This window comes from Talpa europaea (genome assembly GCF_964194135.1).
Source record: "Talpa europaea genome assembly, chromosome: 6".
In the NCBI taxonomy this organism is placed as follows: Eukaryota; Metazoa; Chordata; class Mammalia; order Eulipotyphla; family Talpidae; genus Talpa; species Talpa europaea.
Window position 1 is genome coordinate 128,280,468 of NC_140072.1, and position 19,517 is coordinate 128,299,984.

General features: G+C 39.3%; 2 protein-coding genes across 2 annotated transcripts; one reads left to right on the top strand and one right to left on the bottom strand.

Moving 5' to 3' along the window:
* Window positions 1-296: 296 nt before the first annotated feature.
* Window positions 297-15,329, bottom strand: TGDS (TDP-glucose 4,6-dehydratase; the record flags this gene model as incomplete). The annotated part of the gene is made up of 12 exons (XM_084234579.1): window positions 297-367; window positions 1,429-1,526; window positions 2,110-2,168; window positions 3,305-3,470; window positions 4,050-4,093; window positions 5,093-5,152; window positions 6,745-6,843; window positions 8,185-8,327; window positions 10,500-10,590; window positions 11,973-12,041; window positions 13,241-13,307; window positions 15,244-15,329. The coding sequence occupies 12 exons, from the start codon at window positions 15,327-15,329 to the stop codon at window positions 297-299; spliced, it is 1,053 nt and encodes a 350-aa protein (XP_084090705.1).
* Window positions 15,330-17,512: 2,183 nt separating this feature from the next.
* LOC311171875 (small nuclear ribonucleoprotein E-like) lies at window positions 17,513-18,890 on the top strand (the record flags this gene model as incomplete). The annotated part of the gene is made up of 2 exons (XM_084234905.1): window positions 17,513-17,591; window positions 18,510-18,890. The coding sequence occupies 2 exons, from the start codon at window positions 17,513-17,515 to the stop codon at window positions 18,794-18,796; spliced, it is 366 nt and encodes a 121-aa protein (XP_084091031.1). The 3' UTR covers window positions 18,797-18,890.
* Window positions 18,891-19,517: the final 627 nt, after the last annotated feature.

Here is a 19,517-nt window from a genome sequence, read left to right on the forward strand (position 1 = left end):
GGCCTCGGAGCTGAGAGACCTTCCTTCCCCAACCCCAGCCTCAGGGAGGATCTTTCTCTACCTCCTGGCCCTAATTTTCCCAGAAAAGTCTTCTGGAAAGATTTCAATACTTAAATCCGATGCCAGTATTAAAACTCTTCTCAGGATTGAGGCATTCTGCTTTTCAGTTTTACAGAAGTCATGATTCTGATTCGGAATGAAGAGAGGACACGCCATTCAGTCCCTTGATTTCGCTTCACTTGCCGAGGTAGGGTAAGGTTCTTTCTCTGAAAACTGTCCCGACTACAGGTGCTAGGTCAGACTGGAAAGGGTTCTAGCGCCTTCTCTGCATTTTTCCAGTTGTGAAAATTCTCACTGTACCATTCAACTGATAGGAAAAAACAAGAGACAGAAGTCAAAAAACTAAACATCAGTTTGCCAACACTTTACCGCATTCCTGCTAAGTAAAGAAAGGCTTGTCATCAGTTAATTAGCAGGCAAGAGCTGCCTAATGACAAAAAAACTTGATTTTGATCTAACTAATGAAGTAATCTAGAAGAAAACTTAGCATTAAAATCAACTATTGTTTTTTCTTTTTAAATTCAAAGGCCCTTCAATAAGAAATTTGCTGGTATTAAGTGTTTAGGCCATTCTAGTTTTAAGAAATCAGGAGGAAGGGAGATAGGAGATAAATCATCTGTACTGATTTTAAAGTTATAGAGAAAAAGTGTAGCAGTTTGTTCATGTAACCGTAGCAACACTGAGTATAGGAATACGAGATGATGTGAGCTTCTATCTGTTAATGTACAGAATTATTTTATGTCACTATACTATCAGTAAAGTTTTTTAGTTAAAAAACAAATTCAATTAAAACATAATTGAATTGAATTTTTAAAATTCAGCACAAATACTTTATAGTTTGAACTTGAATTTCTAAATTAACATTTATACAAAAACATTTTACATACTTATATTTCGGCACATACTAAATGATTCTCCTACCCGCTTCAATATTAAAAAACTCAAGACACTCAGAGACTCAATTCTGTTTATTTCATCAACTCTAGCCACTTAAGATGGGCCATTACTTAACACAGCACTAAGAAACTAGAAAAGCTGCAATAGTAATTATAAGACAAAGGTAATCATAAAACACAAACCTTTCCAGGATGTAAAAAGACGCAAAATAATGTACAGCTAAGAATCAATGAAATTTAACTCTGATAAATGCTAGTAACACAGGAAGAGTGATCAGAATTTTGAAACTGAAGATGCTTGGGACCTCCACTACTACTGCTTTTAATAGAAATGCATTTGATGTAACAATTTGAAAGTCAAAATGATTAATCATAATATTCTGCTGAATTTGTAGAATTCTGAAAATAATTTACTTTTCTTTTACATTTTTCTGAATCCCTCCTCCACCCAAATGATCAATTCAGCACATACTTGTTTTCTTTATTCCTTCTTTCCAAGGCACTTTAGGTCTCCACCCTAAGCCATGTATTTTTTCTGACTTCATTGGATACCTCATGTCATTGGTAGGTCTTGGAAAACAAAACAGATTGAAAGTGACATCATGGATATATGTATTTACAGATTTCAATACTAAGAGAAATGATGAGTGTTATGCATCTTTATCATAAATCAATTTTTTTGGTAAAAAGTTTCTGCCTGATGACATGCTTATTACAGAAAATTTGTAAAATAAAGCATATATTAAACTATATGTACCTTATATATTGTTATTAACACAATCTATTATGATACATTGTGATACATTAATCCCAGATGACTAGCCCTCTCTGTGCCTTATCATTTTTTTATTTCAACCACCATCTGTGTATGAATGCAGAGCCTTAAAATACTTTTATAAACAAAATATTATTCCCAGGTTACTATTTCTATAATAAAGAATCAACACTGATTAAGCCACATAGCTGGTAAGTAATAAGACCATACATTATTCTTATGACATTTATAATTATAAAAAAAATACTTTAGCAGAAAATTCAAGAGAGAGGAACTAGTTTCTTGTTGAGTCCGAAAGTTATATAACTTATACAATGTTATCAGTAGCTGAGATTACACAGCTCCCTCCCCCCACCAATGCTTTAACTTGTGACACACCTGTCATGAACATAATCAACCCAGTTTTCCATTTCAGAATCTGAATTGGTCTCTTTGATCTGTCAAAAGGGAGAAGGATTTTGAGTCAAACTGTACATAAGACAGAGAATAGCAATGGCACCCAGTGGCTGAATCAAAAGACAAAAGCAATCTCCTCAAAGCTGGGGAGACAGCTTACTGAACAGCATTTTAATGATGCTTTCTATACTTTATCATTTCAGTTCCACCTAAGGCTCAGAATACACAGTATCTATATAAAATATGGTAGAAAATGAAAATTTGGGGATTTTTGGTTATCACTCAGGGTGATATAATGATTTATGTTAAAAAAAATACATACTTTTGATATATAATGGGAAGCATACAGGAATTCCTCCCTTAGTCAATGATTTGATCAACAATACCCACTTAATGAAGCCTCCATGGAAACCCAAGAGAATGGACTGGGAGAAGCTTCTAGGTTGCTGAATACTTGCCCTATGCATCTCCTCCACTTAGGAATTCCTAAGTTATATTCTTTATTAAAAAAAAAAAAGTGGTACACTCTAGTAAGTAATCTGCTTTCCAGAAAGAGTCTAACAGACTTTTGCATCGAGTGGGTCAGAATCCCAGGTGGCAGCCCGGCCTCACTATTGGGACCAGAAGAGAGGATGGTCTCGTGGGACAGACCCCTTAATCTGCAGGATCTAACAATTTCTCTAGGTAATGTCAGAATTGCATGAAATTGCAGGACACCCTGCTGGTATCTGAGAATTGCTTGGCGTGGAAAACCCATAATTTGGAGAGTGCAGTGTTCCGTGAGGAGCGTATAAGGAAGCATCTTCACATACTCAGTCTCCCTTTCAACCTGCCTGAGATTTATAATTGACGATTCCTGATACCTACAAACTCTCATAAGTATAGTCATTTATATATCATTGTTCTTTGAGCCTAAGACACATCATTTTATATTTCTAAAACTGAGGAGGGTCTTAGGATGGGTCTGAATGCTTAAATGTATTAGGAATTTTTTCCCTGAAAAGTTGTTACTAAGTGAGTAGTGCTATAACTTCAAAAAAGGAAGTATCTTAACATAAACATGATATAAACATTCTCAAAGTTCATTTTTCACTTGTGCACTTTTCATTTGAGTGGATTGTCCACTGCTGATTCTGTGACAATTTGAAACTACTGCCCTTTCACAAGAGACACCCACCAGTTGTATCAGCTCCTTGGCAAGCTGGACAACGGACATTTCAAAATTGGTTCCAATGTTATAAATTTCTCCTGGCTTCCCCTTTTTGAGAACAGTGAGAAATGCTTCCACTACATCAGTAGTATAAAGGAAATTTCTTGTCTGAAGCCCAGATCCATGAATGCAGCTAAAAAGATCAAATGAAAAGGAATCATAATGTGTAAAAAAGGATGCTTTCCCAAATCCAGAGAAGACAATTCCCATGGCATCCTAGAAATCTTTTAGTGAAAACACAAATTCTTGTAACTTTTCTTAAACATATCCATAATTTTTAAGCCATCTCCACACTTTCTGAGGGCATTCAGTAGGGAAGTGGCAAACATAGAAGTGACCCCAAGAATATTTGTCAAGTTTATATCTTAAATTTACTTTGAAGAAACTTCTACAGTCCTAGGAACTAAATAAATCATTTGAAAAAGTAGAATTCTATAAAGATACATGTCAAATTTTAATGTCATAAGTTAAAGTTCTGGGATAGATTGTTTGAGACTTGAAACTATCTTTGCAAGTAAATTATAAAGATGAACTAGAGGCTATAACTATTTAAAAAACCGATTACAGTGATTGTAGAAAGCACTCTAAAATTTGTTAGGACATTCAATTCATGCTTTCCATCTTTAAGACTTTATGATTTGCAAAAAAGACTGTCACCAAATACTATCAACATGCCAGAAAAACATGAGTACAAAGGTAAACGATAACATACCATTTCCTGTTGTGTTGTAGTAAAGATATAAATTTTGGAATAACCTATAAGAACATGTAAATATTACTTCAGACTTTGGAATTTCACTTTTAATGGAATTTCACATTAATATGAATCCAAAAGCAATATAAGAAATATAGATCTATGAATACTAATTTTTATCAAGAGTTCAAGAAAAAAACAACCATACTTTTGATAAGTAAGGAACTCTAAGAGAGCTTCTTATTTCCAAAAGAAACAAATGATGTGCTAGGCAAATATGAAAATAAAACAACATAGTGGAAAAATTCAGAATACGTTTCCACGAACAGTTTGCGCTCAACACAAAGCTCACTTCTGTGTTGACCATGTTATCAGGGCAGGAATCACATCTATTAGTACTTTATCCATAGCACCTATTCAATCACTGCTGTGAAATCAGTAAAAAATCAATTCCAGTGCCCTGGAGTCAAAGAAATTTGTTAAACAAGGCAAAATAAGAAATATCTAAATGTACAGTAGACCTGTTAAAGATACTCCAGATGTTAAGCAAAGTAACTACTAATAACCAGTGGATCATAAGGCTCTTCCCTGTGGGCCAAGAGATCAATGCAGCCAGCCGGGAAGTAAAAAATCCAGTCTCTGAATTAAGCAGAAAGAGTGATAGTTTCTTAAAATTGGACTCAACATTTTCCACTTTTTAATGATGTTTGTTTTTCGCTACCTGCACTTTAGGATCCCACCAAGTACAAGGCATCATTGTGTGTATTATCATGGTATCATCTCACGGGTCCTTCAAACTCCTTTCTAAGTATATCGTTACCCCCCAAGTTAAAGAGTACTCAAAGAGTCGAAGGTCATGCCAGCTGGGAGTATGGAGTGGGAGCTTACACTCAAGTCTTGGCGCTGTCCCTGATGAGACCTGAATGTGGGCTACAGAGCACATACAAGTATGCATATTTATGACACAGGTTATCCTGGACTAATAACTGAAGAGCAATTACTCTCAATGATGAGAAGTTACAATCACTAAAGTACATTATGGATTCAGAAGTAAAATGTACCTTTTCTGGATACTGATGTGGTCCATAGACATTACTGCTTCTTGTGATGACAACTGGAAACTTAAAGAGGATTTGACATTAAGATCATGAAAGGCCCAATAACAATGCTTATCCAGAGACAGACAATTATCAGGTATGGGCACTTTTTGGCTAAAGAATTCCACACGTGTTAGAAGTTCCTCAGAACACCAAAAATGGATCTACCATATGATCCAACAATTTCCTCCCCTAGGAATCTATTCAAAGGACACAAAAACACTAATTCAGAAGGAAACCTGCACTCATATGTTTATTGCAGCACTATTTACAATAGCCAAGAAACAACCCGAATGCTCCAAAATAGACAAATGGATCAAAAAGATGTGGTATATCTATATAATGGAATATTACTCAGCAATCAAAAAAGACAAATCCATGCCATTTGCAACAACATGAATGGAGCTGGAAGGGATTGTGCTAGTCGAAATAAGTCAGAAGGGAGAAGATAAATATTGGATGGCCTCATTTATATGTGGAATATAAAGAAACTAAACAAAAGATCAAGAAAAAAGTCAAAACTAGCAAGCTGACCATAGATCTGAGGCATCCAGCAAAGGAGGGAGAAGCAGGGGTCAAAACAGAGGCGGGAAGAACACAAGGCATTATGGTGATGACTCACGCGTGACCTGGTGGTGGGAGAACTATGAGGACTACAACCATGTAAGAAAATAAAAATTAATTATAATGGGGAAAAAAGAGAATTCCACACATGTTAAAGACAGAAGCAAGAGAATTCCACACATGTTAAAGACAGAAGCAGAGGGATTGTTTCTCTAATGTCAGGTTCCAAAAGACAGGTGAGGATGTGATTTAGGTAAAAAGAGTTTCCAAAAATAAGAAGAGGAATAGCCTCTTCAGTGGGGCACAGGCGCATCTATACAGAAGGAGACGGTTTGTAAGTCTGATAAGGAATGAGGACTCTTGCACCTGGTAATTTCACAGACCCCCTCTAAGATTCTAGGTCTGACCTGGTGTTGCACTTCGAGTGGGCTCTCTCTGTTATACCAACGCTTACAAATAAAGACAGTTACCATAAAAAGGGAAGGACTGTGCTGCCAGGACACAGAAGGTGAGAGAATTTTTGTTAATTCCTCAGCTTACCTTTCTGATCCTGTCACAACATGTCAAAAGATTGGTGGGAAGTTAAATGTAGGGGATACGATTTGGAGATTCGTAGTGGGTAATGTTCCCCCACTGACAATATCAGAGCCACTTGGGGTGACTCCACCTCCCCTTCATGAGGAGCTAAGAGAGCTGAATATTGGGGTGAAGACCACCCTAAAGGAATCTCCCTCCCTCATTCACTCACAGGAGTCTGGGAAGCAAGACATCCTAACAGGGGTTTTCACTATAGCTGTGACACCACTATGAGTAAAGTAGGAAGAAAAAAAATCTTAAGAAATCATCTCTTTAAACGACAAACCTAAACAGGAAGCAGCAGCTCTAACTTTTCCCACATATATAGGAAATCAGTTTGTTTTAATTCTTAACCTATAACTTTTCTTAATCTATGGCTTCTACTCTAAAAATGAAATGCTGCTAATGCTAACTTGGAGTGCTAATTCCTACATCCAAAGAAAAATGACTCAAGAGTTTCTGAAATCAGTTCCTACCTGATATCGTTCCCAGTAAGACTGTACAAAACATTCAGCAGCTGCTTTAGATGATGCATAAGGATTTGTAGGCTGTTTGGGGGAAGATTCATCAAATTCCTAATTTTAAAAAGATATATTTTTAAAATCAGTATTATGCATACTTCTGAAGTAGAAAAATCAGAAAATATGTCACAAATTTGAAAGGTTAATCACTATAATCTCTTTACATTTTAAAGAAATACTGAAATTCTTACAGTATGAAATACAGTAAGAAATACTGAAAAATGTGACTGGCATTTTTCTAGGCATTTGATATAAACTAACTTCTTTAAAATTCACCAAACTCTACCAGGCAGGCAGAAAGAAGAGCTCGTGCAAAGGCCCTGAGGCAGAAGGGAGGCTAGGACATGTAGACCCTTGAAGGTCTACTGTCAAAACATGATCAAGTTTTAAGCAGAGTAAGGTCATAATCTGACTTATATTTTTAAAATTATTCTGTTGCTGTGTCAGATCTGATGTAGGGTCTGAGAAGGAAGAAGTTTACCTGATTAAAAACTGCAAAGAAAGTTGAAAACAGTTGCTTCTCAGAGGTGGGACTGAGGAGAAGTGTTTGGGGTCTGCTTGTTCTCATTCTAAGTCTTTCAAACTATAGGAGGTCCTTGAATAATGTTATGTTCAATGTCATTTTGCTACAACTTTGATAAGGAAAAATACAGCTCAACCCATGTCTAGTTAAACAAGGCTGTTGAAAGACCTGCTTTCATTATATGCTGTTTCCTTTAAAGCTACTGTTTCTGAGAATCTGCTGATAATGTTATGTGAGGACTTTCTGTGTGAGTGTTTTTTTCATTATGTAGGTGTTTGGGTTTAGATGGATGGCTGGATGGATGGATGGATGGATGGATGGATGGAAGGATGGGCGGACAGAGGAAAGATAAAACAGAATAAGGTTGCTGCAAACACTATGAAAAATAGAAACTGGTGAATGGACCCATCTTTTTGGACACAAAGTATAAAATTTAAAAATGATTAAAAAGAGAGAACAGATTCCAGTTTCGACAGTCATTTCACACTTAGTCCTCGACGTACCAGTGTACTTTTTTTTTGAGTGCAAGAGAAAGGTGAGGGGAGTACCTGGTGGCCTAACTCAGAAGTACTTTGGCCCCACGAGTGACAGTCATCAAGTAAGGCTCAGCTAAAAAGCTGAGATCTGCTGCTTTCCTGCAAAATATTATCAGTCCCGCCCTGTCCAGCTCTACCCAGAGCAGGCTGCTGTTCCTCAGTTGGGGTGGCATCATTTTACTGAACAGAAGATACAACTGCGTGACACTCTGGAGAGTCCCACTGGTGACAACAATTATAAGATGGAAAAAGCTCCAGGGGGGATCCAGTGAGAGGATGTGGCCCTTGAGTCATGGCCTGTGGTGAACAGGTGAAAGGAAATTTTTCTAAGCTTACCTGATCCAAGCTGCCCCCATAGACTTCGTCTGTGCTGACGTATATAAATTTCTCCACTCTGGCTTCATGCGCAGCACTTACCATAACATGAGTGCCGTAAACATTGACGTAGGTAAACTCAAAGGCACGTACAAATGAACGATCTGAAAAAAAGAAGGAAAAGCTAGAACAATTCAAGCCAGGAATAAAACAAAGACCAAATGATAGCCTCGGGGTGAGGCTCACCTCCCACTCACCACACAGGAGTTTTTAAAACAACACACAAACACATTGCTGCTTATGATTTCCTCAAGCCCAAGTTACATAACACACATTCTTAGACCATAGAGAACAATCAATGCTAAATGTGCAGGAATACTCTTCTTTTTATTCAGAAAAGAAAAAAAGAATAAATGATACATCTATATTTTAAATGTTCTAAAATTGTTTTTTTAAAAATGGAAATTGCTTGTGTCTGTTAACAAGGGCTTGACTTTTCAGGTTGAACTATGATGGCTGAAAATAACAATAAATGCTGGATAAATTATTTAAAAATAAATTCATTTTAAGGAATTGATTCAGCTTAATCTGGGGGTGGGGGAACTTCTCTAACTGATTCACAATCCAGAAGCAAAAGGAAAAAAATTGATAAATTCGACTACGTAAAAATTCTTGCATGGGGGCCTCCCCGGTGGCGCAGCGGTTGAGCGCTGGGTTGCGACGCTGCCCACGGCCTCTGCGGCGCCAGTTCGATCCCCGGCTGCTCCCCGGCCACCGGAGGAGGGTCCCACATGGCGCGCAGACCTCTCCTGCCGCCCGCTGCTCCCCTCAGCAGTGTACTTCGGTCCTTCTGCCTGCTCTGCTCCCCGCTCTGGCTCTGGTGAATTCTCTCACCCTCCCGCGCTTCTGACTGTACCCAGTGCTTGTATAAACAAAAACAAACAAACAAACAAATAAATAAATAAAACATGCCTCTATAAAAAAAAAAAACTAAAAAAAGAAAAAAAAAAAGAAAAAAAAATTCTTGCATGGTTTACATATATGTGTATGTATACACAACATACATATATACATATGGGCAAAGTAAAAAGAGAAGTGGAAAACTGAGAAAAATATTTGAATTTGTTAGGGACAAATGTATCTTTTTTAATCTATAAAGAAATTATACAAAATAAAAGGAACAGGCCTATGTTAAAATTGGTAGGAGACATAAACACATAATTTAGATGAAAATATACAAAAGATCCTTAAGTTTAAGATGCTGAACTTAAATTATAATATAGAAATTCAAATTCAAAACTCATAGATGGAGAACTCCCTGGTGGCACAAGGGGTTAAGTTTCAGCACTATCAAGCTATCAGCAGCCACTGAAGCACAAGTTTGATTCCTACCCAGAGAACTGACCCACATGGTGCAGCAGACCTTTCCTGTTTGCCTGCTGCTCCCCTCAGCAGTGTATTTCAGTCGATCCACCAATTCTTCTCCCGACTCTGTCTCTGGTGAATCCTCTCACATACCCCCACACCTCCGGTCTACGCCCCAGTTCTTGTATGCATAAATAAATAAAAATAAATCTTTAAAAACTCATAGATGACATTATGTTCTATTGGTGAGGATCTTGGGGAAAAGATACTTTATATATTGGTAATGGGAATGCAAAAACACTTATAATCCCTAAGAAGGGAAATTTGGCAAAAACTTTAAAACCCAGTAATACAGTCTTTAGAGATAAATACATACACTGTGAAACTGTAGAGAAAATCAAGGGCAATTTTAACTTTAAAATGAAGCAATAAGGCAGTGGGAACACTATCACTAGAGAGTTTAGCAACATTCTATTTTTTGTATAGGTGATAGCTACATGGATATTCACACTTTACTTCTTACTTTACTTCTAAATTCTTCTGAATATGTGCTACATTTCACTATAGAAAATGTTAGACAAAATTATTAGAAAATACCTTCCATGCATAAAACAGTATAGGTAATAATATAATATTCAAGTGTGTATCCAACATAACCCAGATTAAGCAAAAGAACCCAAAAAGATACAGTTGAAGGCCTATTTCCCCAGAAGTAATCACTACCCTGAATTGGGCTAAAATAAAAAGTTTTAAAATAACGTTAAAATTTACCTCTCCCTAAATATGATCTGCAAAGCACCAAGTATCTCAATGACAGTGACCATGTCTTGTTTTTCTGGTAGAATGTGCTCTTCCAACGATGTATGTTAAGTACCTCCTCATTCAAACCCATTACTAGAATTTGGTTTAGACTAGTTAACGACTGGGAAGGAAAACTGCCCATCAAAACTGTAACATGAAAGAATGCTTACCTACATGTGTTTGTGCAGCAAAATGTAGGACTATATCTATTTTCTCTGTTTCGAAAAGCAGTTTTACAAAGTGAGAATCACATATGTCACCCTATATTAAAAATGAAAAAAATGTAAATTTCATTGAGCACTCACATTCATCATCACCATTTAGTATATGAACAAAAAAGAACAAGAAAAAAATGAATAAATTCCTCTTCCAATCACCTTGGTTTAATAGAGAATATCTTAAAAATCCAACTATATATGTAAGCATGGTGTTTTTCTCTAGCATCTTAGGTGATAAGATATTTCATTTAAAATATATTTTGCCAGTAAGTAGCTAAAATGATGTTTTATTGAGTACTAACTACTGAGAATGGTATTAGTTTCTTATAATATTTGTGCCAACTGAAGGTTAGTATATTAACAGGAAAAATTTAAATATATTTTAAAAATTTTGAGATAACCATTATTGAAGTATATTTAAAGTGTAACAAGTGGAATGACACTTTTAAAACTGTACTTCACCACAACTAAGCAAACTTCTGAGTAGCTTTGATGCTACATTACATTTAATTCTTCCAAAAATATGTTTTTGGAACAATTCTTTAGTGATGGAAGAAGTCCTTCATAAAGGAGAAGAGAATTATGAAGTGGTTGCTTAAAATAGTCTTCAAAATGTGTGTTTAAAAAGAAAGTTGATAGACTTAAAAAACCCCATAAATCATAGGATACTTTCATTTGACATTAAAACATCCCTTTGCAAATTATGACCTCCTTCTTTGCTTTATACTTTGGACTACTCTAAGAGTGGTGAGGATGCTAAAAAACATCTTTTTACTTTTGGAGCAACAAAAAAATTCTACTTCATCCCTTGCCATATGAAATGTCTGTGTGTTGCCAAGGCTTGTTCTATGGTAAGCAAATAATATGTAAAAGACTAAATTTATAAAATAAATTAGAAATGATTAAATGTTACTTATCAATAGATTCTTTAAATATGAAATTCCAGTAAGATTAATTTTATTAAAGTTTGGCTTATAAAAAAAAGAAAAGACTGGTTAAGAAGAATCAGCCTGCCAGAGCTCACCAATCAACGGTCCTAGGGAAACTTTCCCATGGGCTGTGCGGTGGAATGTTTGGCTAGTAGCTGGTCTTTCTGAGTAACAGCACAATTTATACTAATCTCTTTAAATTCCAGCAAGTCCATTTTAAAAACAACTAGTCAGGATATAAACATCAGAAAGCATGTAAGTTCAATCAGCTACTCAGATCTGCGAAGGTACCAAAAATCACATGTGGCGCTCTACACAGTGCCAGCCCCAAGGCCGGGTTCTTAGCGCCCAGGCTACACCCAGAAACGAAAGGGTCTTTACTAAGTGTGCTTTCCAAGTTCATGTCACATAAACTCGTGAAATAGAAAGATACAATCTCTTATTGACTAGTGAGGTACAATATAATAATTTTATAACTATAAGGAAACTTTCATACCTGTATAAATTTGTAGTTTTGTTTGTCAGAAATTGTTTCAAGATTCTTCAAACTTGCACAGTAATCCAGCTTAAAATAAGAAAGGGTTGGGAGAAACAACACAAAAAGTAATATTTTGATAATAATAGAGCCTGTAATAAAAGAACCTGTCTTCTTAAAGCAATTACCTTTTGTAGTTTAACTAGTTCCTGACAGCTTCAAAAAAAAAAAAAAAAAAAACCACATGGAACTGTTACTTTTCCCAAATACAAAAAATTACTTTTCGTAAACTTCTTTTTTTTTTTTTTTTCACCTTTAGGGCAGGGGTGGGAAGGGGACCCTCTTGAAGAAAAACAATGCAAAATTAGATATATTTGGAAGTGATTTTTTTGGTGAGCACTTTTATTTTATATATTTTTACATCATTTTCCATCAAAACTAGGGGGGTGGGAATTGTATGGGGACTAGAACCAAGATGAAAATGCAATCATTGTGCAAAAATGAAAAATGCCGTAAACCTCTTCTTTAAAAGGTTTTCCTGCCCAGATTTGCCTCCAGCTGCTGGTGGCTAGAAGTTTACCATAATCTTACTGAAAACTTACTAGTGATTGAAGATAATCACTATGTTAGCATATTATAATTCGTCACATCTGTTCCTGAGTTAACAATTGTTGTATAGGTGGGGGAAAAAGGACTGTCCATGACAGTCACAAAAATTCATAAGACTTAGGATTATTCTTTGCCTTTATATTTTTACTATTACATTTTATGAAATTAACATAACTATTTGCACTTTGTGTTTAAACTAAAAAATATTCAGAAATTACCAATCATGGCTGTAAAACACTCCGGGAGACCAGTTATTACAGAGAAGTTCTTAAAACTAAATAAATCATATTTTAATTTTAAAAAATATGTGATTTTTTCAGGAGGTGGCAATTATAAAATTGAATAATCAAATAATAAATAATCAGAGTATCACAATGCCAAAATTTTTTAATAATTATAAGATTACAGTAAATATTAAATTTATTAAGAGTGAAAATTGTTGAAAATGCTGCACTTTTAAAAAATATTTACTTTATGAGCTACCATAATAAATGAAAAAAGTTTCAAAACACTTCATATAAAATTAAATACAGTATGAACACATGGCTATAGGCCCCTGACTTATTAAAAAAAATTAAAAAACTGAATAACCAACTAAAATATCAGCATAACAAGATTATAATACTTTTTTAAAATGTAATTAAGTTTTAATGCATAAAGTTCACATTCATAAAACTCACCTTGTCTAGATTTATGATCATATAGTTTGGATAATCTTCCACTAAAGAGACAATCACATGTGATGCACTGTAAGAAAAGGTTCCCTTATTAGTAGGAAATTTTAACCTTAGCCTGAAGTTCTTGAATGTCTTCCTAAACTGTCACGTATTTGATTTTCCAAAAAAAAAAAAAAAATAGCCAAATATGTGCCCATCCCCAGTTTTCACCAATGTTCTCAACAGTGCCCATAGATAATCTTACTCTGCAGAAGTGTGAATGTATGATCCTGGGTATAAGAAAAAAAATTGGCTGAACCAAATGGTGCTGTTGTGGATGCTTTGGGTGTGCAAAAAAAGCAGATGAATAGAATGCAGGTAGTCAGTGCAACTCTTCTGAACCTATAATGGCCTTTTCAGAAACTCTAAGTATAATTATGTAAAAGTTAGTGAAACAGGAGTTGTCTGTGTTCATAGTAAACTGCTGCAATTGCTTTCTCATGGTGGGAGAATTGGTGTCAATCAGAACCTTCAGAGGAGTCTTAGCTTTAGCTAGGCTGCTGAGGCTAACCATCCTGAGCTGGATATCCATAAGCAGTTATGGGTTTCAGAGTACCCCAAAGCAGAAGGAGAGGCACAGCTCCGGATCGGCTCAGCTTTTATCATATACACCTAAAAAGCAGGGTGCCCAGGAACAAGGGCCATATTATGAACTCAGTTTGTACCTGGTAGCCCATTCATAGCATTTTCTAGACCTTTCCTGGACCAGCACTCAAGGACCACCACCTTTTCAAGTCCATGCCCCTTTTCTCACTCAGTGAAAAGTTTCCATAGAAGAGGTGATTTAATGCATTCATAAAGAAATTCTCCATTCCTCCTTCCTCTAGACATTAGGGGAATCTCCAGCTTGTTGCTCTTGCATTCAATCACTTAACAATTGCTGAGCACCTTTATACAATGCACCTGGCATTCTTCTGGGCACTGAGGGAAGAGAAGTCTCTGGGTTCATCCTATTCACATTCCAGAGTGAGGGGTGCAGGCAATAAGCAAGAAAACACACATGTACGATTAGGTGCGTGCTAAGAGCAGACTAAGGTGTTCCTGGGAAGAGGGGCTATTTTGGATGGGGTGGTCAGGTAAGTCCTCTGGGAATAGTCAATGTAGTAAACAACTCAACCGGTGATGCAAACAGCCTAAGCCAAGGGGAAGTAAATGCAAAGGCCTCCAGACAGGAACCGCCAGGATCTATGTGGCTGACACAGAAAAGCCAGGGGTAGACAGCAGGACCAGTTGGAAAATAAGGGTTCCATGCACTTGAGAGTCTCCTATATATTTATTCCCAGTCTCACAGGGATCACTGGAGCAAAACTCCACTCACAGATTTACTGAATAAACACTGACTTCTGGGTGAGGCTCAGACTTGAACGAAATGGGAGTGGACAGCAGCAGTCTGGGCACAAGAAGACAGTTACAAGGGCTCAGACTGAGCAGTAGCAGTCACCTCGGAGAGTGAGCCAGGACTTGCTGATTACGGGTGTGAGAGGGCAGGAAGGCCTGGGTGTAGGACACGTCAACGCTCCAACAGAGGATTAAGTCTGCTGAACAAATGAATGCCCTCTTTATAATCCAAAACCGGGTATGGGCGCCTGGAAGCACAAGGCCTGTGTATTTTGGTGGGGAAGGGCAGGGTGCAGACTAGGGTTTGGGACCCTCGGGGTGCAGCTGAGCGCAGGGAGAGCGCATTCAGAAGAGTGACAGGTCCCTGTCGCGCCAGACCTGAGGGCGGGGAGAAGCTCAGCACTTTTGCTGGAGGGAGGGAGGTGTTTCCAAGAAGTTGCAGTTTAGAGCAATCACGTCTGCGCAGGCTGGAGAAGGCAGGATGATCCCCATCGTGCATTAAGAGACCCACCCCCCCGCGCGCGCATCAGACCCCCAGAGCTGGTTCCAAGCCGCCAAGGACAAGCAGAACCGCAGGAACAGTTTGGGGTCTCTGGGGGCTGCTGTCGGCCAGCGCCGCAGTTACCTACATGAAACCAGCACCCCCGGTCACCAGGACCCGCTTCGCGAAGCTGCTAGGAGGACCCAAGGGCTCCGCCAGAACTGCAGCCGACATCTCCCCGCGCAGCAGGACCTGGCACCGCAGAGCGCCAGGACCGCAGGGAAGCTCCACCGCGACTCTTTGCGACGCGCCAGGCTCCCCAAGACTGGTTGAAGGGACAGGAAGCCGCTGCGGGCTCGGCCTGGCCCCGCCCGCCGGGGGATGGGGCGGGCCCCCCGGTTCCGCGGGCCGGCGGCGCTTCTGCGCAGCCGCAGCTCTTTCCCGTCCAGCCCGGCCGGCTGGGAGAATGGGCTCTGGAATTCCCCCCAGTGTCCCCAGTATATGGAGTAGGCTTTACCTTCTTTTCATTTTTGCACAAAACAGTTTCCATAAATTATTCACTAGTTAGCTAAGAAATCCTGGGGAGTCCTCTTGCTAAGTGGAGGTGGGAAGTTGGAATTGCAACGTTTCGCTGTTGCAACGTTTTGCAACGAGTTATTACAGACAACTCAAGCTACATATCACGGTAAAGATGTTCCCCTAGATGCCACCTGCAGATCTTTTCCTATTGTCCTTGCCTTTTCCTTTATTTTGCCAGGCATGCTTACTTGCACTGTGCCTGAAATGACTTTCCCAGGCTGTCTGCTTAATTTGTACCGTTTCTTCAATTTTCAGCTTGAATCTGATCCTGTTAGAGTGTTTCCTTGACAACACCTATTAAAACACCACTGTCTTCAGTGAGAGAGAAAAACAAAGATGATCATGGAGAAGAAAGACAAGAGATGGCTCAACATTCAAGGCCCAAGTTCTGATTTATTTTCAGGACCGATTTTATTTGTGTCCTTGGCTTGCAAATACCAAATATTGGTAAATGCATGCCTGAAAGGATCCACCCTAAACTGTTCGCAGGAGCTACCTTTGGATAACATCAGGTATGGACAGGGAAAGGTGGAAATGAGGACTTCCACAGATGAGTCCTTCCACTTTTGCTTCATACACTTTTGATTGTGATTTTTTCTTCTAATTCACATAAATTACTTTTATATTTAAAAAAGAATGCAGTTTAAAAAAATCTGTCAATAATATTACCTCCAGCTCCTTTCTGGTTAGCCAGAAATATAGAAAAGTCTGGGTAAAAGGAAGTGTTCCCTCAGTGTTTGCTTTTCTAAATGGTGAGGTCTATTGAGGAGAACTCACTTATATACACTAAAAACTTGTCGAATGGAAATAATTTACGTATACATTCACTAAATAATTTTGAGCTTCTAGTCTTATCAGCACAAACGTAATCTCTGACCAGCTGCAGCTTACAATACAGTGGGGAATTCAGAGAAATAGACATTAACAATACGGTGTATGGAATGCCCTGGTAGAGCTGTCAGGGCTTCCAGTTCCAGGAACATCTAAAATAGACTTGGGTGAGGGGCCTCCCTAGTGGAGCAAGGGGTTAAGTCTGAGCACAGTGAAGCAATCCACAGCCACTGCAGCATATTCGATCCCCTGCCAGAGAGCTAAAATAAACCACATGGTGCAGCAGACCTCTTCTGTCTCACCCTCTGCTCCCCTCATCAGTGTATTTCAGTCAATCTGCCTGTTCTGCTCCCTGTCTCTGGTGAATCCTCTCACCCCCTGCACCTCTGGCCTACACCCCAGCTCATGTACATAAATAAATAAATCTTTAAAAAAAATAGACTTGGGTGTATGGGAAAGGCTCCTTCAAGTGCCCTGGGAAAGAGGAATAAAGTCAGAAAAGAAGGTGATATGGAGGTTGTGTGATAGAATAAATGAATATTCTAGCCAGAGGGAGCTATAAGTGCTATTCTAGCCAGAGGCTAAGAGATGAGAACTTGGAGTGGTCAGCAAACTGATGGTGGCTTGGTACCCATGGAGATAAGTCAAGACATGGAAATTTGAGAGACTTTAAAGTCATATTCTGAAGAATTTGGGTTTTGGACCCAAGGCACATGAGAGCCTCTAAAAGAAAATGGTGGTCAAATGGTAGTTCCCAAAACTTCCTGTGTCTCTAGCACAGGAATGGGCTGTATGTAGCCAACTGGAGAAAATGAAGACTGGAGGCAGGCCAGTTGCCATTGGGCAAGTAAGTGATGATAGGATGGAGGCCTGGATAGGGTAGTGGCTGCAGTTTCCTGCCATCACCGCCCAGAAGAGACCCTAATCTCACTGATTTGATTGGCTGTAGCTGTGTAAGGGGCTGGGGAGTGGGGGTCGCTTCTATTCCCAGTTTTCTGGTCTGCCGGATGATTCCAATTGAAGCTTGTGAATTCAAGAAGAAAACCAGGAGGGAAAAACCGGTTGGAAGGGTCGAGAGGTTGTGTGGTAAACTGCGCCCATGCCGAGTTAAGTGTCTTTGAGACATTCGAGTGGAAATTGTGGAACCAAGGATAAGTATTCTTAGCCATTGCTTTGTGTAACTGCCATTTTAGGTTTTGCTGGGAAAAGACTGCATTCCAGAGATAGTTTGGACCCTCACTCCACCCTTACTCTCTGGTCACCAATGAGGGTGAACTTGCTGTAATTGGAGCTGTAGGTTGGAGCTGCATCTTGGCCTGGCCAGTCAGCTTAGAATGATAGTGAGACACAGGGCAAGCTAGGGTTATTTGGCAGTTTTAGGGACAGTGCGGGAGGAGACTTTTGAAGAATTTAGGGAGGCTTTAGAGATAAGGACAACCAAGGGAAAGTAATCAATTTCACTGGGAAAAAAAAAACATCTCAGGACCAAGGACAACATTGTTAATGCTGGGCCTGTTTTTCTTTAGGTGGTAAAGGGAGGCAAAGATTGGAGAAATGGAGAGTGGTTTAATTTATGGACAATTTACAAGGACAGCTGTTTAACTTCAATACAAAAATACCCAAATTAAGTGAGACAGCCAAAAACTGACCAATCACAAAGAGACTGGTGAAGCTTTAAAATAATGAGGGAAAGAGGATATATATTCTCTGAGACACAACTCCACTTTGGCTTCCTTGCCCCTCCCAGGCCTGGTTTCCTGGCCTGGGAGTCCCACTTTATTTCTGCTCTTTTTCTCCTCAATAAACTTTTTCTTTCTCTAAACAAACCTGCCTCTTCTCGCTTGCTGGCCTGAGCGTCTAGAAAGTTCCTGCTGCGGCTTCGTGAGACACCAACCCATGGGGGGTCTAGTGGCTGGGCCTCAGCGCTGCCCTGCAGCCTGGGATCCGTTCCTAGCTAAAAAACTAGGACTGAGCTAGCATGCGACTTAGTGTGGTCTTTGTGAGCTTCCACCTTGGCGTACCGCGGCCAGGGTCAGAAAGTGCAGAAGGTGATGGTGCAGCCCATCGACCTCATCTTCAGATACTTGCAAAATCGATCTTGGATTCAGGTGTGGCTTTATGAGCAAGTGAATATGCGGATAGAGGGCTGTATCGTTGGTTTTGATGAGTATATGAATCTCGTATTAGATGATGCAGAAGAGATTCATTCTAAAACAAAGTCAAGAAAACAACTGGGTCGGATCTTGCTGAAAGGTGATAACATTACTCTGCTCCAAAGTGTCTCCAACTAGAAAAGATCAATCACGTGAAGTGAGGGATGGTTGAGAAGATTAATTCAGTTAGCTTTTTTTACCTGTTCTTTATTGGGACGATAGTTCTGAAACATTTGTCCCTATTGTTTGGATAACCCTTATGTTATTACCAGATGGCAATAAATTCTGTGGAATTGTTTTTATTTTAAAAAAAAAAACAAAAAACTAGGCCTGACAATTCCGGTATCAATAGCCGGGCAAAGTTGGAAAACGCATCCTTGTAGCCAAGGAGTAACTGCCAGCATAATTTAACCTTATTAAAAGACCCCTGCTTCCTTTGTTCTGGGCTCTGGGTATCTGCCACTGCGTTGGTAGGTGCCGTGAACCTGAACTCAGGTCTGAAATAAACTCCCTTTTGTGTTTGCATCAGCTGTCTTTGGGTTCTTGGAGGCTGTGCTCTCCGAGTCTGCTGACCTTGGGCACAACAGAAATGTCCAGCAGGCTGCACGGACATCCAGCTCTCTCCTCCCCAGCATAAGTCGTGCTCATCTCCTCGTCCCGCACCCGCCCAGGCCCTCGCCGGCCCAGCCCGCTCTCCGCGCGTGCGCAGTGGCACGGCCTCGGCCCGCGAGGGCATCACTATTCCGTGACCTGAAGGCGCATCCTCCTGCGTCTCCGCCCAAAAGGCGGGAACTGGGCGCCAGGCCGGAGCGTCATGGGATGCGCGCAAGTGCACGTCCCGCCCACCTCAGCCTCTGAT